Source organism: Marmota monax, unplaced genomic scaffold (assembly GCF_021218885.2).
Source record: "Marmota monax isolate L192 unplaced genomic scaffold, Marmota_monax_Labrador192_F-V1.1 WCK01_AAM20220418_F8-fsc00006, whole genome shotgun sequence".
Taxonomy (NCBI): Eukaryota; Metazoa; Chordata; class Mammalia; order Rodentia; family Sciuridae; genus Marmota; species Marmota monax.
In genome coordinates, this window is record NW_026693712.1 from 13,246,447 (window position 1) to 13,265,746 (window position 19,300).

The window sequence follows — 19,300 nt, forward strand, 5'->3', positions numbered from 1 at the left end:
ATAATCAGCTCTTGTCTTAATCCCCTGTGCCAGAAGGGCCCTGTGAATCCTGAGAGCTGTGCACCTACTCATTGCTACCATTTCTTAGCAACACAGCCACACACAAAAAGATGAAAACCTGAAGAAAGTATGTGAAGTTGATAAGGGACTTGCTTCCTCCCAGTCTGGCAACTTGTCCTTAGTGAGTATTGACACTCCTGAAAGGCAAGTCAGACTTTTGCAAGGAGGGGGAGGGACAGGTTGCTGGACCTTAGGAATTCAAGGGGAGATTTGCAGACCCAGAGATAGAGCTCTTTTCTCTATAAACAAGGCATGTTTGAGAAAAGTTTGCTCCCCTCCCCCACTTTGCCTTTGCAGGCCTCTGGATTCTGATTGATGACTAGACCAGGGCTAATGGAGACTTAAAGAGGAGTGCCAAGCCCTTTTCTGGAATGTATTCACATACACACACACACACACACACAACAGCAATAAAGTCTGCTGTGAAGAAATCACAACAAAGTCCAGCTTCTCCCCGCTCTCATTTTTGAATGTTCACATACACCCCTACCACATGGGTGGCTTAAAGGTACAGTGAACTGGAGAAGGGCTAAGCTTTTGGAGGGAAAATTTCAGAAAATTGTTCCAAATGTATAAGCTCTTCTCCTATGTGAGGAAGTCCTGTGCACACCCCCGCAACACAATACTATTTGTCAGAGCAGTTTTGGGACCCTCCTCCCAGTATTAAAGCTTGTTTTAGGCAAGACTTCAAGGAATGCAGCTTTGATTTTCTAAGCATGCCAACAATCTAAGCCACAGCCTCTGTGTCCACTTTGGCACACTGACTCCAGGGGTGACAGTGCAAATAATCCTGCTGGACCCACAAGGACCATGTCCTTCTCTTGAGATGTTCCCTTACACAGCATCCCACAACAAGGCTAGCCAGGTAAGATAAGGTTCTTGGGGTGTGTTTGCAGAGCTGGACAAAGGAATTTGCATTATCTAGACACAAAAAGCATTATTGGGTAATCTCCTCTGTGGTTTCACAGGGTCGGTTGTTTTTCTATTGCAGACCCTGACACGTATTTTTTGCGTGTTTTATTCGTTTTGTAAAGTGAGACACATCTGCAGGACTTCTACACACATCTGTTGAATTTCACAGCCCAATCTTCGCTATCAGTCAGTCTACCCACATAGACGCTTCGCTCTCAAATGATCTGGGGTGTCAAGTATCTTGATAGCTTCAAACAGATTATGAATGAGCAATGTCATAATAGAGCTTTATGACTAGGAATGGGAAGACAGATTTGGGTAAAATTCAAACAATATCTGACATTTGGAAACTTTTTAGAGATCTCAAAAACAACCAGCAGTTGGATTTGTTTTCTCTCTTTTTCTCACCCTCTGGGCATTTCTCATGCACAGGTTTGGACTCAGAGCAGCAGAAGTGAAAGGCCCAAAATATAATCTAAAAGGGGTTCCTTATCCTGATAGCTGTAAACAAGAAGTAAGGAGAATTTAGAAAACTTTGGAAGTTTTAAGGAATTCTCAGATGGATTAGGTAGGTTCTGGATTCCTTCATGTCTCAGCAAAATGATAATTGTTCACGGAAACTTATCTCTAGGGAATTAATGGTGGCATTCCAAATGTAACTAAGAGAAGACTATCCCTGGCTCCATGTATATACACACACAACCTCCAAGTGGACATGATATTAACAATTAAGATCTTTCTTACCCCGTCCATGTGGATTCTGATACTGGGCACAGGCCGGAAAGGGCTGGCCTGCAGACCTCTGGGGCTGGTCCTGCTTTTTCTGCCGTCCTGTGAGGTTAGCACGCCCAGCCTGCGGAAGGAGCCCACTTTCCCGGAGCTCTGTCCTGAACGCACGCCATCCAGAAGACGCACCAGCAGCAGGTTGGCCGGCAGCGCCTCGATGCTGCAAAACACCAGGGTCCTGCATTCTGGACACCTCAGCTCCTTGTGGGCCTTGAAAATCCTCTGTAGACATGGTTTGCAGAAGGTGTGCTGGCAAGGAAGGACTTTGGCTGTGACGTCGAGCTTTTCAAAACACACAGGGCACTCCAGAAGATCAAGTAACGTCAAATCATCCATTTTATTTTAAAACTCCAGCCCGGTCCCTGAGGAGCAGGGTCCACATCGTAGGGGCAGTTGAGCCAAGCTGGCAGAGAAGGGTCTCTTGAGAGCGTCAGAATTCCTGCCTGTTTAAAAAGGAAAGGAGGGAAAAAATGTGACTGCTCTGAGAGGTATATCCCACCTACATTGAGGCAGTGTCTCATAAGGCTCTTTGCAAGTACTCTGTTCCGGAACCCAAGTTTCATATGAGTCATTCTGATTCAGTGCTAGCAGGTATAAAACTCCACTGGTGCCTGCTGCAAGAATCAGAGGGAACATTCAGCACAGCAACTGACTGCTCCTTGTCTCTGTGCGTCGGAGAACGGGGAGAGAAAACTGAGTTGCCCAAGGGGTTAGTCCTGCGCCTCTACCATCCAGGGCAGGAAGGGGTCTTTTACCACTGCCTGGTGGAAGCTCTGGAACAGTCAAATCTTAATTCTCAAATCAAAGCTCGGTCAGATTGTAATTTCTGCGACACTACCTATCAATAACTCCGTCTTTCCCTAGATTTAAGTTTGTGTGTTGTCTGCATCACGTGCAGATAAGTTTAAGTAGGTAAGTTTCTTTGAAACCCATGCAGATGTAGGATCACGTCCTTCACAATCTATCTTCCTCCGCTATTTCGTTCTGGCAACATACAAGTAAAACTACTACAAACTAATGTGCAAGAATTGTTTTGCGTTAAGCACAGGCTAGGGTACTTGAAAGCGCTCCCCCGCGCCCCCCGCCCCCCGCCCCCCAGCGCCTGATTGTCTTAGCCTCAGACACAATCTTCCTCCCACAAAGTAAAGTCGTGCAGCCTGTTTAGTTACTTCAACAATTGTTCTCAGTTTCAGCGGAAGCAGATAGGAATTCTGGATTGTGGTCACAACCTGTAAAAACCAAGATGAAGCAGCATGTGCAGGTAGGGTGTGTGTGTGTGTGTGGTCTGAAAACAATCCTGGTTTCAGAAACAGATCCCTTTTGGATATCTGAAACCAAGCCTCCAGTTTAGAAAAGTCTCCTGGGACGAAGACAGCTGTTCCTCCGCGTGCCAAGGCTTGGGCGAGCGCCGCAGCCGGGAGGTTTGGCAGGAGGGTGGCCCCGCGTAAGCAGGGCAGACACGACCGGCGGGGATGAGAGATGGCGCCTCGCCTTCCCAGGACTCCTCTCCAAAGATGTTAGCGCGCGCTGCGGGCGGGGAGGCGCGGGGGCCACTAACCTTGTGCCTCTAACCTCGGCGGAGTTCTGCTCAGCAGGTCTTCGGCTCCGCTGCTGCGCGCCCTCCAGCTGGCTTCCCTTCCCCAAGTGCGCGGCTGCCACCGCTTTCAAAACTTTTAACAACTCAGAGTCCTACTCACTTCAAGGGATCGCCTTACCCGGCCCTGTTAACGCTTTCGCCGCCAGGCTGCTGCCTATCAGCTACGCTCTGCTGCTCGTCTTTCTTTTATGTCTCTGAGTCAATTTCTGGGGAAAGATTATCAGAAGCAAAATAGAAGCCATCCCAGAAAGCCAAGTATTGACAAAGTTTGTATTTTCATTTTCCCTATTGTCTTTCCTATCCAAGAAGTCGAAACCTGCTCAGTTATAAAGATGCCAAGATGATCTTGTTTATTTAAGCCTTTATAAGTTTTTCCTGAGAAGTTCAAACATTAATGGCAGCCACGATAAAAAGGATTAGCCAGACACAGAGGAAAGACTGCTCCTTAAAGACCATGGCCAGTCCCTGAAGTTAGAAATAAGAGGGACTTCAGTGACCTTTGACTCAATCTCTTTAATTTAAAAAGAAAAAAAAAAGTAAGTGTACAATACACATACTTGAAATCAAAGTACAGAAGTTTCTTTCTTTCTTTCTTTTTTAACCAAGGAAAAGCAATTGTCCCAGTTCTTCTCCGGCCCTCTACCCACTGTAGTCTTTTCATATCCCAGATAAGGTCTTATACTTCCATTTTTGATTTGTCAATAGTGCATCTCATGCAAAGTTACAAAGGATTCCAATTGAGTAAGTAAATAATAATAATGTTACCTAACACAGGGATAGCCTTATCTGTGTCAAGCACTGTTCTAAATACCTTACCTGAATTCACCTGCTTAACCCTTTTAACAACCTAAGGATACACTAAACTCTTTACCTTCACTCTCCAGTTGAGGAAACCAAGACACACAGAGAGAACTCATCCCCAGAGTCACCACTGCTAGCAGAAGGTGGTCTGTGCTCTTAACTGCTGTGATAGAATGATATAACTTCAAGAGGAGAAGAGATGGTTCAAGGAAGCTAAACGTCATTTAGGATGGCAAGAAGTCAAAATATAATGACCAAAATTGACCAATCAACTCTTGCAAACGAGGCATCTCTGCCCAGAGAGATCAAGAGATTCTTTGAAGTTGTCTGGTGAGTTAAGGACAGAAATGGGGCTTAGAAACTGATTGTCTTTTTAAAAATATATTTTCTGTTTCAAAATAAGTACCCATTTCTTTATTATTTGGAAAACACTCAGAGAGGTACGAGAAAAATCTTAAGAGGAGACCAAGAGGCCTGAAAACACTATTGTGGTTTTCTTATCTTTCAAAGTTCTTTCATGTCATCTCTAAAAAATCAAACATACATAAAGCTCAAAACAAGGGGGAACTTTGGGAAGGAGTGAATGAAATTATCTGTCTTCTGGCCACTGAGTCCTAATTTTCATGTCAGTTTCAGACATAATTTTTAACTTATTTTTTAAACTCCCCTTTGAACTTCAAAAACATCCCATCCTGCTGGGTTTGGTGGTGCACACCTGTAATCCCAGCTGCTGAGGCAGGAGGATCGCAAGTTTGAGGCAAGCCTAAGCAACTTAGTGAGACCCCATCTTAAAATTAAAACAAAACAAAAAGGGATGAGGATATATCTCAGTTATAAAGCTCCTCTGAGTTCAATCCCTAGTACCCAAAAAGGAAAAAAAAAAATCCCATCCCATTTCACTTTCCTGTATCCTTCAGTTAATTCAGTTAATTTCCTGTATCCTTCAGTTAATTCCCACTTTTGGTTCTGTGCCCATAAGCACATCATTTTTTGTTTGAGGCTCTGTCTTCTCCTTACTGTTTCCCACTTAGTAAAGCTGCTGTCCTCTGTGAGCATCCCTGCAGTCCCCTCAACCCCAGAAAGGGCCACTCAATGCTAGAACGTCTGCGCTGGAGTTGCCAACATCCTACCTCCTTCCTTCTCTTATTCTTAAACACACTCTCTCTCCCTGATATTCCACATCTATACTTACATGAACATGCATGCTTCCATAATGATGCACACACACATAATCTTAATAACAGTAACATATATCAAATACTAGCTGCATAGCCCAACTGCTAAGACTTTATTTTTTTTCTTCTTCTCAAATCCATTTTATTTATTTATTTTAATTAGGTATATATGACATTTTGATTCATTGTACATAATTGCAGTACAACTATTCATTTCTCTGATTGTACATGATGTAGCATTGCACCATATGTGCAGTCAAATGTGTACCTAGGATAATAATGTCCAACTCATTCCACCATCTTTCCTGGACCCATACCCCTTCCCCTCTTTTCCCTCCCTTTTGCCCAACCAAAATTCCTCCATTTTCCCCATTCCCGCCCACCTATTATGGATCAGCATCCACTTATCTGAGAGAACATTCTGCCTTTGGTTTTTTGGAATTGGCTTACTTCACTCAGCAAGATATTCTCCAACTCCATCCATTTACCTGCAAGTGCCATAATTTTATTCTCTTTTAATGCTGAGTAATATTCCATTGTGTATATATACCACAGGCTTCTTTATCCATTCATCTGTTGAAGGGCATCTAGGTTGCTTCCACAGTTTAGTTATTGTGAAAAAAGCTGCAATAAACATTGATGTGGCTGCATTACTATAGTAAGCTGATTTTAAGTCCTTTGAATATAGTGGGATAGCTGGGTCAAATGGTGGTTCCATTCTAAGTTTTCTAAGGAATCTCCATACTGCTTTCCATATTGGTTGTACCAATTTGCAGTCCCACCAGCAATCTAAGAGTGTGCCTTTTCCCCCACATCCTCACCAACACTTATTGTTGTTTGTATTCTTGATAACTGCCATTCTGACTGGTGTGAGATGAAATCTTGGAGTAGTTTTGACTCCAAGATTGCATTTATCTAATTACTAGAGTTGCTGAACATTTTTTTATATATTTGTTGATTGATTGTGTCTGTTCATCTCCTTAGCCCATTTATTGATTGAGTTGTTTGTGTTTTGTTGTTAAGTTTTTTGAGTTCTTTATATATCCTGGAGATTAGTACCTTATCTGACGTGCATGTGGTGAAATTTTGCTACCAAAATGTAGGCTCTCTGTTTACCTCGTTGATTGTTCTTTTGCTGAGAAGAAGATTTTTAGTTTGAGTCTATCCCATTTATTAATTCTTGATTTTATTTCTTTCACTTTAGGAGTCTTGTTAAGGAAGTCAGGGCCTAATCTGACATGAAGAAGATTTGGGCCCATTTTTTCCTCTCTTAGGTGCAGGGTCTCTGGTCTAATTACTAGGTCCCTGACCCACTTTGAGTTGAATTTTGTGCATGGTGAGAGATAAGGGTTTAGTTTCATTTTACTGCATATGGATTTTCAGTTCTCCCAGCACCATTTGTTGAAGAGGCTTTTTTCTCCAATGTATGCTTTTAGTGCCTTTGTCTAGTATGAGATAAATGTATTTATGTGGATTTGTCTCTGTGTCTTCTATTCCATACCATTGATCTACATGTTTATTTTGGTGCCAATACCATGCCATTTTTGTACTACAAACTATAGCTTTGTAGTATAGTTTAAGTTCAGGTAGTTAGACTTGAAACAGATTATCTTATTGAATCCTCCCTAGCATCCCATAACTTCCCTAGGGTTTCAAATCTTGTGAGCTCAGGTTGGTCTAATCCCAGGACTGGGTTTCCTTACTGTGATTGCTTCTCATATTATAAAGTCATATATATGCTATAAGTACATCTACATAGTTTCACTGTATACATCCATACTTTCATATATAAATCTGTCGTATACACACCAACTGATCCAAGGGCCAATCCAAGACAAGTTGATAAAGTTAAAAAAGGAGAATTGCTGTCCATCCATAGTCTATCCAACTTAATGGCTCCTTCAAGCCCCTGCATGATCAGTAGTCTCAAAAATCTTCAAACTCTTCTATCTCTTAGAAAATCCAATCAAACTAGCTCAGTCCCAGGAAAGCAGGATAAATCCCGTGAGTTACTCTTTCCTAGGATACTTGGCAATTGGAAATTCAGACCGATAAAATTGTGATGGGAGAATTTTGGGCACTAGTGAAGGACAGAAAATTTACACCGAAAGGGAGAAGGGTTCTTTTAGTGCCTCTCAAATCACACCTGTAGGTGGTCCCCAGTACCACCCACATATGAGGATAGTCTTGAGAAAACATTTTCTTTTGAAGTTTAGGAGAAGGAGGGGAGTTTTAAATGGGGATTACACCCCAGCTTAGCTGAATGCTAACTTGGCATCAAACTAGACAAATGTTTAGTCCTTAAAAATAAAAAGGTGAACTCCACATGCCGTGCCAGACCCCAGGACCCCCACTGTACCCACCCTGCCAATACTTCTATTCATATTTGTACAGTTATGCAGTAGTTACAGGCTGCATTCTTTGTTTCTTTCTCTTTCTTTCTTTTTGAAATAACTGATGTTTTATTTTGGAGGTACAAACCCAAGGCATTAGGAAAGAGAAAAAGGAAATGAGGCAGGGAAGATGGAAGGTAACACAAGACAATGCATTTCCAAGCTGGACACTGCTTCATGACAAGCCTTGAGGAGGCCCAGCAGGTGTGTACACTGGCTACTTGGGAATCTCCCCATCGGCTGTTCTGTTAGGGAAGAGCAGTGCCTTGGAGCAATTCATGGAAGAGAGAGAAGGCAGAATTGATCTGCATGTGTCTCTCTTACCTTCCCCTTCCCATTAGTTGAAATTTAACCCCATGAGCATGAAATGCCCCATACTTCAAGATTGCTGGGGCTACATGGATGCTGGACCGCATGCCCTGTGGTGGACATTCCATCTAAGTCTGGTAAGAGAAGACAGAAACTCTGGGCATATGGATGATGAGTACCAAAGAGAATTTGATGCAATATATATGACATGTCCAACACAAGCCAGTACTGTCTTTCTCATTTTCTAGAAGAGGAAATGAGGTGTAGTGATCAAAGATCCTTCCTAAGGTTACCTGGCTCCTGAGTGGAAAGTTCAAGATTGGAATATAGTCTGGCTCTGAAAACTAAAAGACCAAACCTTATATTTTATGTAGCAGGCAAAGGAGAGTCACTAAAAGGTTTCAAGCTGCAGAGTGACATAAGATAGAGAGCTTTGAGATAAAGCTCTCAATCTCTACTGTGGTCTGTCTTCCCATTGGGCTAAATGGCAAAAGTAGGTGTAAAGTAGGTGTCCCCAGAGAGGCCAGGGCATCCAAGTTTTTGAGAAAACTGATGAAGTCCAGAGTTTCATCTGGGCTTTGGCATGGCCTCTTAGACTTTATCTTCATCTAAATCAAAGAGGCAAGTTGATTGGAGGCAGGAAAGACCTGGGTAGAAAGCCAAAATGAGAGGAAGGAGAGATGAACCTAAAGACCAGGAGCAAGAGGACCATCTCTTTGTCCTGTGTTGGCCTGTAAGTCTGGGGATCCTGGTAACCGCTGATGAATCCTTTGGTGTTGGCGGTGATGGCCAGATTTCATGAACTGTCAGCCTCATCGACCACATCTGTATGGGGGATATCTGGTGTTCATCAGAAGGGAAAAAAAGACCACACCCAGCCTTCCCTATTGCATCTGTACAGCTTCTCACTTCATTTGCATTGTGTCTGGGTACTTCAGCAGACACCAACAGGGTCCTTAACATCTCTGTGACCCCAGGAAAGTGTGACTGTCTGATGGGCCATGGTTCAGGGAGGTGTGCACTCCATTATTTCTACAAGACAGAGATATATCCAATAAGGAGATTGATATTGTCTATTGTACTTACAGAGTCTGACAAAGGCTCCAATAAATAAGTTTTTTTTTTCTCCCTGTCCTTTCCACTGACTTGCTAACTGTCTGTGATTCCCAGACTACACATACCTCTCCCTAAGAAGTTGCCTGGAACACTTGGACCCCCAGCCTCCAACACAGGTTGTAATGCCCATGGAATGCTAACCCCAGGCTGCAGTCTTTAGTAACACTATGTGATATTTATGAGATTCTGATGCTTCTGTTTACATGTTGATTTATGTAAAAAAATAAAAAAGCAATTCTGATCATATCGTACCCCTATTCAAAATCCTTCAGGAAGCCGGGCATGGTGGCCACCCCTGTAATCCCAGCAACTTGGGAGGCTGAGGCAGGTGAATTGCAAATTCAAGCCCATCCTCAGCAATTTAGCAAGACCCTGTCTACAGATAAAAAATAAAAAGGGCTGGGATGTGGCCCAGTGGTTAGGCATCCCTGGGTTCAATCCCTGGTACCAGAAATAAGCATACAAACAAACAACAAAACCCCCGAAATCCTCCAGTAGGTTCCCGTTTACCATAGGATAAAAATGTAAAATTTTTTTCTGACCTATTCGCCTCTGTATGTCCTGGAGTATCTGTCTCAACCTGCACTTCATCCTCCCCTCACTCCCACTCCAGATGTGCTGGCTTCTCTTCATTCTCAGGACAGTTAAGTTTTTCTGCCATAGGATATTTGTTCATGCTCTTCTTCCTGCTTCCAACACCCGTCCTAGTAACTGTTTTATTTTCAACTCTTCTTAAGTATCCTTTTCTTCCTCCCTTTGCCTTTTTTACCCTTTTCTCTGCAAATCTGGGCTTAAATGTCTCTTCCTCAGGGAAGACCTCCTTGATTTTTCAGGAGTAAGAAGTTTGTCGTCTCACCCTTCTCCTTCTTGACAGTTATCACTAATGTAATTCAACAACTTTATAATCTTTTATTTAATGCCCAACTCTCCGAACGGACTGTAGGAGAGCACGGCACTTATGTGTCTTGTCATTGTTCTGTCTGCATAACAGAACACTAACTAACACTGTGACTGGCACTTGGTGAATCTCGATAAGTATTCCTTGAATGTGCTTATGAATGCATGAATGGTGTTCTTAAATATTTGAGTGTGGGCAGATGTATATCAAATTGTTAGTAGTGGTTTTATAGTTCTGGTGCCGCTTTGAATGTCCTCAGCTCCACCTCTAACATAAGGTAAGTTTTACCAAATTTGGGTCTCTCCTCAAAACCCTGCCATGAACTAAAAAGTGCGTGGATTATCATTGGGAACTTGCTCAGAGGTGCTTGACCCAGAGGTGTGGATCATCTTTGACTGATGGGCAGTGTGTGAATAAATGCTCCTTTTCATCCTTTGGGATGGTCCTGAGATTTCATAAGGCTCCTTAGAAGATCCCACGATGAGCACCACTTGCTCATAAGGTACTGACACAATAACTCATCCTTGGATTAGCTCTCCCTCAGCTCCTGTTTCACAAACCCATCCCTAACTCCTGCTCCCAAATTACCTTCAAGGAAGCCTACTCTAAATTACAAAACAAACATGCAGATAACTTTTGTAGATCAAATTATTTATTGGAATTATAACTTTAGAGATTCAGTGTTTTCAATTGACTGGCTCTCAGCCTTTGACGTTCTCAGGATCTCTGCTGTAAAGTTAACCATTTGTAATCCAATCCTTAAGTTCCTTAAGGGTCCCTCCTAGGAGGACAGGTGGTTGGAAATATGAAGTGTGAGGGCTGCTTGTTTGTCAAGTCTCTCTGACTCTCACTATATTCTTGGTGGAGGCCATGGTCTCTACTTCTTGCTCTCTTCCTTTAGTACCTAGTATGGACGTGGATGAATGTTTTAATATGTAACTAAAGCTCTGTTATCTGCCGACATGAGTTGACTTTGCCCATGTGACTTGATTTTCTAGTGATACAAGGGAACCTTTGGAACTATTCAAGGACTGGGACAAAGGGAGTGGTCATCTTTCCAACAGTGGAAATGAAGGAAGGCAGAACAGCAGGGGGTGGATGGCTGTGGGACATCCTGCCTTTGAAAGACGCAGGCCTGGAATGAAGTTAATTGTGAGTTTTCCTCTGCAATCAGGAGGATGTTTGCAGGCAAGGAGTGGACCAGAGGGTGCTCCTCTGCAACCACCAGCCCTAGGGTAAAGTGATCCAAACTGGTGCTGAGGACAAAGAGCCAGGGTACATTTTCTGGTACATTTAAGTTTAATGAGAAACAGTTTGATCCAGCAATCAAGAGCATGACTTTGGAGTCCAATAGAACCGATCTAAATCCCAGCTCTGACAGTTAACAGATCACCTGGGCAAATTGCTCCATTCCTCTCTCTCTCTCTGATTCCTCATGTATAAGATGAGGTTATTAAGAGCACCTATTTCACTAGGTTGTTCAGAGGAGTCAAATGTGGTGATGCATACAATAAATGCTTAATAGATTCAGGATTCATCTCTTTTTTCTTCTTTTTTGGTAAGCAGATCTCATGAAAGAACCAGGAGCCAGAGGGTTCTCACTCTAACCCCTACAAAACCTGAGGAAGAACATGCAGGTACATGTGGTTAGTTCTTTATCCACCAGAACACTCTTAACACAATGTATCCTTAATCCATCTTTATGTCTTTTTTCCATAATCACATACTTTTAAAGAATAGCAACTCACTTTCCTAATTGAAATAACTTATTTTAAAAGGAAATTAAAAAAAAAAACACTTCTGTAAATGAGAAACCAGTTTCACTTGCTGCAGTTTGAAGGTGAAAGTAAATACATATTTGATTAAAGTAATAGAATACCATTGAATTCCAGTCAAATGCTATTGTCTTCCTAGACCTAAACATGAGGCCTGAGCAATTTGTGTTAAAAAGGGAGAATTAGCAAGAGTTAGAGAGGCATTAAAGACTAGCCCTAAACATAAGCTTTCTTTTTAGCACAATCATAAGAGGAAGGACAAGGGAACAACTTTCCCACTCTGATCCAGTTATTCACTTTTTGTCCTGGGTATCCCAGGCTTTGGAGAAACTATGCTCCAGTGTATCATAAAGAATCAAGAAGACAGAAACATTTTTTTTTTTTGTATCACAAACAGTGATTTTTATCCACCTTCAAATCTGGTGAAAGATTCTTGCATTCTTGATTTTCAGTTGAGAAAAATAATCTATGACTTATATTTGTATTATTTTTCCTACAGGAGATTAGAAAGGCATTCTAAAGGCAGCTTTATGAGAAGAGAAAGTAGGTTCTGTTAATAGAAAATAATTTGACTGGTGAAACCCAAGTAAAGCCTGTGGTCTAGTTAATTGTATTGTGCCAATGTCGGTTTTTTTGTTTTTATAATATATTATAGTTATATAAGATGAAGCTAGGTGAAGGTACAAGGGACTTCTTTGTACCATTTTTTTTTGCAAATATTATGAGTCTATAATTATTTCAAAGTAAAAAAATATATATAAAAATTAAATTCAGTGTATAGCCAAAGCCACAAAAATATGCTGCTGGGAGCCATTAGCCAAGTAGGTATGACAATTTCCTTGCCAGCGTACCCCATGTTGCTTAGTGGAAGGACTCCTGGAAATAGGACATTTTGCAGTGACATTGCATGTAGGTTACCTTGCTCAAGGACCAGGGTGTATCCGGGTTTAGGGTGGTTCCAAGTTTAAGGTTATTCCTGCTGGGAATAGGGCGTATCCTGCTGCCTGAGTTCCCCTTGAGTTCTTACCGGATTCAGACAGTATTTTTTGGGAGACAGAAGCCCAGTGGGGATGGATTTGGGCAGAGAACGTGGATTTCTGCAGAACGTGATTGTAGATGGCTGGTGTGAGTTTGGGAATAAAGAGTTGCTGTTTGAATCTACAAGCTGTGTGGTGGCTCGTGATTTTGTGCCCAGCCAGACTGCGGCATTTGTGCCCAGTCAGACTATGGCAATATGCCCCTTTGAGTTGGGCATGGTGGCACATGCATATAAATCCAGTTAATTGGGAGGCTGAGGCAGGAGGATGGTAAGTTCCAGGCCAGGCACAGCAATTTAGCAAGACCTTGTCTCAACATAAAAAAAAAAAAAATAAAATAAAAAAAGCTGGGGATGTAGCTCAGTGGTAAAGCATCCTTGAATTCAATCCCCAATATTGCAAACAACAACAACAAAGTCCCTTTGATCCTTAAATAACACTTGTGGAAGTTTGTACTAATATAACAGAAATGTACTTAAGTATATTCCTTGTAGCATCACTTATAATAGTGAAAAGTTCAAAATAACCTTATTGTGCAACAATAGAAGAACAGATAAAGACACACACACACAGATTATGTATCTATATAATATGGGAATGCTATAAAACTATTGAAATGATATGTATGTATATATATATATATATATATATATATATATATATACACACACACACACACATATATATAATATGAAGAACATTTACAATTAAGTGGATATAGAAACTTTTAACTTACAGGTTATTTAAGAACAATGACAGATATATAATTTGGGACTAGAAGAATGTATGCCAAAATGTCAACAATGGCTGTTTCTGGGAACCAGGCTTGTTAGCTGATTTTTATTTTTTTCATCATGCTTATGTACACTTGTAATTTTTCTATAATGAACATATATTACTAGTTTAATACATTTTAAGAAAAGATCATGAAAATAGTTTAAATCATTATAAATTTACTAAAACAGTTACAATGAGATATTTAAGTCCTATATAAATTATAATAATTAATATTAATAATAAATAATAATTATAATCCTGTGGATTATAATTGATCTATAGATGTTATAGTTTGGATTTGGAATGCCCCTCAGAGCCTCATTTTGAAAGCATGGTCCCCAGTGCAGCAAGGTGCAGAGATGGGGCATTTGACTGGGCAGTGATTGGATCAAGAGGGCTCTGACCTCATCAGTGGACTTATCAATCCATTGATTGCTGAATGGGCTACTGGTAGGCTAAACCTAGTTGGATGAAATAGATCACTGGGGACATGCTCTAGAAGGGTTTATCTTTTCTGCAGCTTATTTTCCCCCCTAGCTCCTTCCTGGCTGCCATGAACGGAATGCTTTCCTCCTTTATACCCTCCTGCCATGATGTTCTGCATCACCTCGGGCCCAAAGAAATGGAGCCTCAAACCTCTGAAATGGTAAGACAAAACAAATCTTTCATCCTCTAAATTGTTCTTGTCAGGTATTTTAGTAACAGCAACAATAAGCTGACTAACACAGTAACTATTTAAAAAAATTATTTCAAAGCTCTGAAATTATAGTAAGTCAATGTTAATCCATAACAGATACTGTCTGTGCCTTAAAAAACAAACAAACAAAAACACAAAAAACCCAACCCTGTGCTCATTTTGCTCCTAACTGGTCTTCCCTATCATCTTTTACTGTTTCCTTTCTGATGAAATTGGTAAATATTTTGATTCAAAACCATTAGCAGGATTCAACCTTAATTCTTATTAAATCCAGAGCAAGTCTATGCAAAAGCTGACAATTTGCCCGGACTATTGGGTAACCATAATCTTGTACTCTTGATCACACAGGTGGGAAAATTGCAAAACTCAGTAATTCCCCAAATGCTTTAGTCCTAGATATCTTTCTTCAGAGGCAGGTCTGGTATTATATGATAGAATACATGAAAAACATATGTTTCTTTTTATTTTTTTCAGAATTAGAATTATTTTTCTATTACTGGCTAAATAACATTTAAAACATGTCAAATAAATTAGTTATTTTGGGGGGCTGTGATGGTGCTAATTACCTACCAATTATATGATATGTTATATTCACTTATTATCATATATAGTTGGTTTCTTCTACACAATTTTTGTCTCATAGTGCAGGAACCATGCCTGTATTGATCATTGTGGCTGACACAAGTGCCTAGTAAATATTTGATGACTGAGGGGAATGACTCCTTTGTGTTTGGAATTCTCACTGAATTCTAAGGAGAAAGCTTGGGACTTGGAATCTGGAGACATGCTTTGGACACTCAGCTCTACCATTAAGAACTTTTGTGAGCTTTGTGTTCAATAGTTCCAAGCCCCGTCCATAAAAATATGATCAGTAATATATACTTAAGCTTTTCATAAGGAATACATTTCCCAACATGTCAGCAGCACTTAGAGCAGTGTCTGCTATCTTAGAGCAGATCTGCTATCTGCAGGTGCTCTAGAGATATAAGTTGACAATACTAATTTTTCTTTTTGTTGTAGCTGCAGTTTATCTCTTTTTGATATCATTTCTGACCTCTTTAGTTGTCAAGAGCATAAGTTCTAAAGTCAGTTGACCTATGCCACCCCATTTTTATGATTATTTTGTGTGTATATGGTACTGGGCATTGAACTCCATAGAGTGCTCTTCCACTGAGCCATATCCCCAGTCCTATTCTAAAAGAAAAAAAAATTTTTTTTTCAAGACAGACTCTCACTAAATTGCCCAGGTTGACCTTGAACTTGTGACCTCCTGCGTAAGCCTCCCTAGTAGTTGGGATTACAGGTGTGCACCACTGCGCCTGGCTTTACCACTTTATTAAATAAGAGTGTGACCTAGAGCAAATCACTTTAACACTCTGTACTTGGTTCTCATCTGAGAAAAAAGACGATGGTAATAACAACACTTATCCCATAGGATTATTGTGAGCGTACATCGAGAAGATGCTTATAAAATGCTTCAAAGAGTGTGACAGAGTAGCGCTCAGCAAAGGTTAGCCATTATCCCCTTGCCAGGGCTCTTATTATCTATCATGTTGCATCTAAAGTACAGTTTAAAACTGAGCCCAACTCCTGGCTTCTCTTCCTGAAGCAGTTATCATTCTGATTTGGTCACTGCATGACTGTCAACTCACAGAGAGCTGCCCCAAGGCCTACGTGGTCATGGGCACTGTAGCATCTTCAGAACTTTAAGAGGGATGGGGTTGGTTATTATGCTAGAATAAATAATAACAATTAGCATTATTTTGTGTCAGATTCTGTGCAAAGAACCCTAACCCTGTTATTACCTAGTCTTGCAGATGAGGAAGTGGAGCCATTTGGAGATGATGCTTTGGTCCATCAGTGCCCAAGGAACCCAGGATTTAGATCCAGGCAGTCTGCATTCTTAACCCTCATGTCTCCCATTTGCTGCATCTATGATATTTAAAAAGATGTTCAATACCTTTTTTGCATTTTGATCCTAGATTTATATTTTTAGTTCTATTTAATAAAGCTCAAACCATGGAAACATGAGCAGCCTTCTCAGGGTAATACCAGGTTAATTTATAAGAAGTATAAAGGGAAATAAGCCTGAAACAGAAAGAGAGAGAGTATGGGAAGAATTTCTTTTTGAGATAAAATAATGAGAAATGCTCAAATTAAATAAAGGCTAGGCAATACATTTTAGTAAAATTCCTTTGGTTTGCAATAACAAATAGAAAATTCTATAGAGATAACCAGAATTGTCTCATTTTGTTTTCATGCCCAATTTATGACTGAATTAAAGTTTCAAGTTAAATTCAAAAACTTATTTGTTCTGTTAAGTCTGGCTCTTCCATTTGTGATATTACCGTTGTGGCAATGAACTATGGGTGGACTAGGAACACAGGATTATCGCTGCTGAAGAAGAGGGCTAAAGTGGTGGGCAGTTTACCTCTCCAGCCCTGTCTCTAGCCTCAGCCTCTCCTTGCCCCTGCTTGGGGCTAACCATGACTGGGATTCTAAACCAATTTCAGCATTTTTATATTGTCTAATAAAAATTTAAATATACATTCCCCCTTTTTAAAAAAGTTTTTATTTTTTAGTTTTTTTTAGGTGGACACAATATCTTGATTTTGTTTTCATGTGGTGCTAAGGATCAAACCCAGTGCTTCACGTATGCCAGGCGAGCGCGCTACCCCTTGAGCCACATCCCCAACCCTAAATATACATTCCCTTTTATTCAGCAATTCTATATATAGAAATTCACTCAAGAAAAATACTCACAAAGACATATATGTATATATATATTCATATATATCTATTAACACATATATATGTATATATAGGTATATATTTACATAAATGCACACTCTTTCACACACACATATATGTATATGGTTTACTGTTAGTGAAAATATGTGGTGCTACTGTAAATATTCATTGGGAAAGTACTGGTTATAAATACCATTACACATATAGACCCTGCCCCATATATACCATACAGAGGAATATGTAGGTAGAATTGTATACATTAATAATAAATAAGCTGGACACAGTGGCCAATGGCATCTGTAATCCCAGCAGCTTGGGAAGAAGAAACAGGAGGATTGCAAGTTCAAAGCCAGCCTCAGCAACTTATCGAGGCCCTAATCAACTCAGTGAGATCTTGTCTCCAAATAAAATACAAAAAAGGCCTGGAGATGTGGTTCAGTGATTAAGTGCCCCTGAGTTCCATCACCAGTACTAAAACAAAAAACAAAAAACAAAAACCAATAAATATAATGGAAAAGAGAAGATGGTAGTCAGTGCTCTTAATGCTATTTAGAAGGGTTTTATAAGGATATATATTAGTGATTGTAAACTCCAGTGCATGTAGATGCTGGACTGGCTTGGTAAGTGGGCCAGGTAGGGGCTGTGACTACCTTGAAAGCATGCCTCATGCTAAGTATCTGGCACCAGTCACCTTCACCTCGTTATTGCTAATGGGGTGGTAGATCTTTGGATTTTCTAAGAAAAGTTGAAAATCACAGTATTTTTCATTCTAGTTTCTGATAGTCTATTTATTTCCTATTCTTTTTCAAAGCTGGGAGCCTCATGAAAGCATCTCAGTTGTGAAGCATTTGAATTTTAATTTTGTAGCAACTAACAAAACTGCTGTAAAAACCATATTGTATGTGGCCAACTGTGAGTTGACTCTGTGTTACAGGTTCATTATACATCAGCCTTCTAAAAACTAAACTAGGGCTGTTCCTGGAGAATCACATTATGGGCCAATACCAGGGTATAGTCTTCCATTGTTTACTTTATACACTGCTTTATGCTTGAGTTAGAGTTGTCTATAATACTTTACTGCTTCTATAATTACCCTCACCCCTGCTCTTAAATACATAGAACATATTTACACTGGCCTTATGATATGAAGGTTTGAACCAAACTAAACTTCCAGACCATTCCAGATAGGAACTAGTTTTAGGACTCTAACCTAGCTTGGGTTTTGTTACCAATCTTAAGAATCTTGACTTTGGTGAACAATGCTGGACTCCTCTAGATAATGAAAATGGGTTCATCTACATCATGTGCAGGACTGAATTTCTGCAGCCTTGAGGTGATTCTGGCCATGTTGGACTGTATGAGTCCCTGGGAATGGAAGCAGTTTGAAAAAAAAAATTGTTTTCAGTACTGGGAATTGAACCCAGGGGAGCTCTACCACTGAGCTACATCCCCAGCCCTTTTTATTTTGAGACAGAGTCTTGCTAAATTGCTAAGCCTGGCCTTGAACTTGTGATCCTCCTGCCTCAGCTTCCTTAGCAGCTGGGATTATGGGTGTGTTCCACTGTTCCTAGGCTAGAAGCCACTTTTTAAATGTGTTGGGAGAGAACAATCATAGCTTTCACTTCTAGGGTGTACTTGGAGCCTGTGGACAAAATGAATACCTAGGTGAATGAATGATCATTCATTTGTTCATTTATTCATTTATTCACTCATTCATTCAACAATGATGCTCCGAGTGCTTATTATGTGACTGGTCCTGTGCAGGGCTCTCATGACAATGAGATACTTTCATGAAGCTCCTTGCTTTGGTGGTGACCCAGGATTAAATTGACTACCATGAACCAGCATGAAAGTACTATGATGAAGGTCAGTACAGGTTACCTTGGGAGTCCCCACTGTGGTCAAGGAAGACTGTGGCAACTGTGCTGAGTTTGAAGGATGAGTAGAAATGGAGAAGGATTCTGGCCTGAGAATCCTATAGTTACAAAGGACTGAGGATGGGGGGACTTTCTGGGGACTGTCTGTATATTGCCCACCCAGGGCAAGGGGTGTGTAGTCGAAGTATCAGACTTTGGGGATGGACTGTAGGTGGACAGCCACCTGATCACAAAGTACTTGGCAAAGAGCCTGGGATACCTGGGCTCCATCCTGAAAGTGACCAAGAACCAGTCATAAGTTTTAAGCTAGGGAGTGACAGAGATGGCCTTTGCATTTGG

General features: G+C 40.6%; 2 protein-coding genes across 2 annotated transcripts in view; one reads left to right on the forward strand and one right to left on the reverse strand.

Moving 5' to 3' along the window:
• Sh3rf2 (SH3 domain containing ring finger 2) overlaps positions 1-3,448 on the reverse strand; it is a 130,749-nt gene extending 127,301 nt beyond the window's left edge. The window contains exons 1-2 of the mRNA XM_046460228.2: positions 3,317-3,448; positions 1,717-2,201 (exon numbers count right to left, since the gene is read on the reverse strand). Coding sequence (XP_046316184.1) covers positions 1,717-2,094 — 378 coding nt within the window. The 5' untranslated portion in view covers positions 2,095-2,201; positions 3,317-3,448. The remainder of the gene's footprint in view (positions 1-1,716; positions 2,202-3,316) is intronic.
• Grxcr2 (glutaredoxin and cysteine rich domain containing 2) overlaps positions 2,887-19,300 on the forward strand; it is a 58,499-nt gene continuing 42,085 nt past the window's right edge. Inside the window, exons 1-3 of the mRNA XM_046460230.2 lie at positions 2,887-3,019; positions 4,240-4,486; positions 14,174-14,282. Coding sequence (XP_046316186.1) covers positions 4,386-4,486; positions 14,174-14,282 — 210 coding nt within the window. The 5' untranslated portion in view covers positions 2,887-3,019; positions 4,240-4,385. The remainder of the gene's footprint in view (positions 3,020-4,239; positions 4,487-14,173; positions 14,283-19,300) is intronic.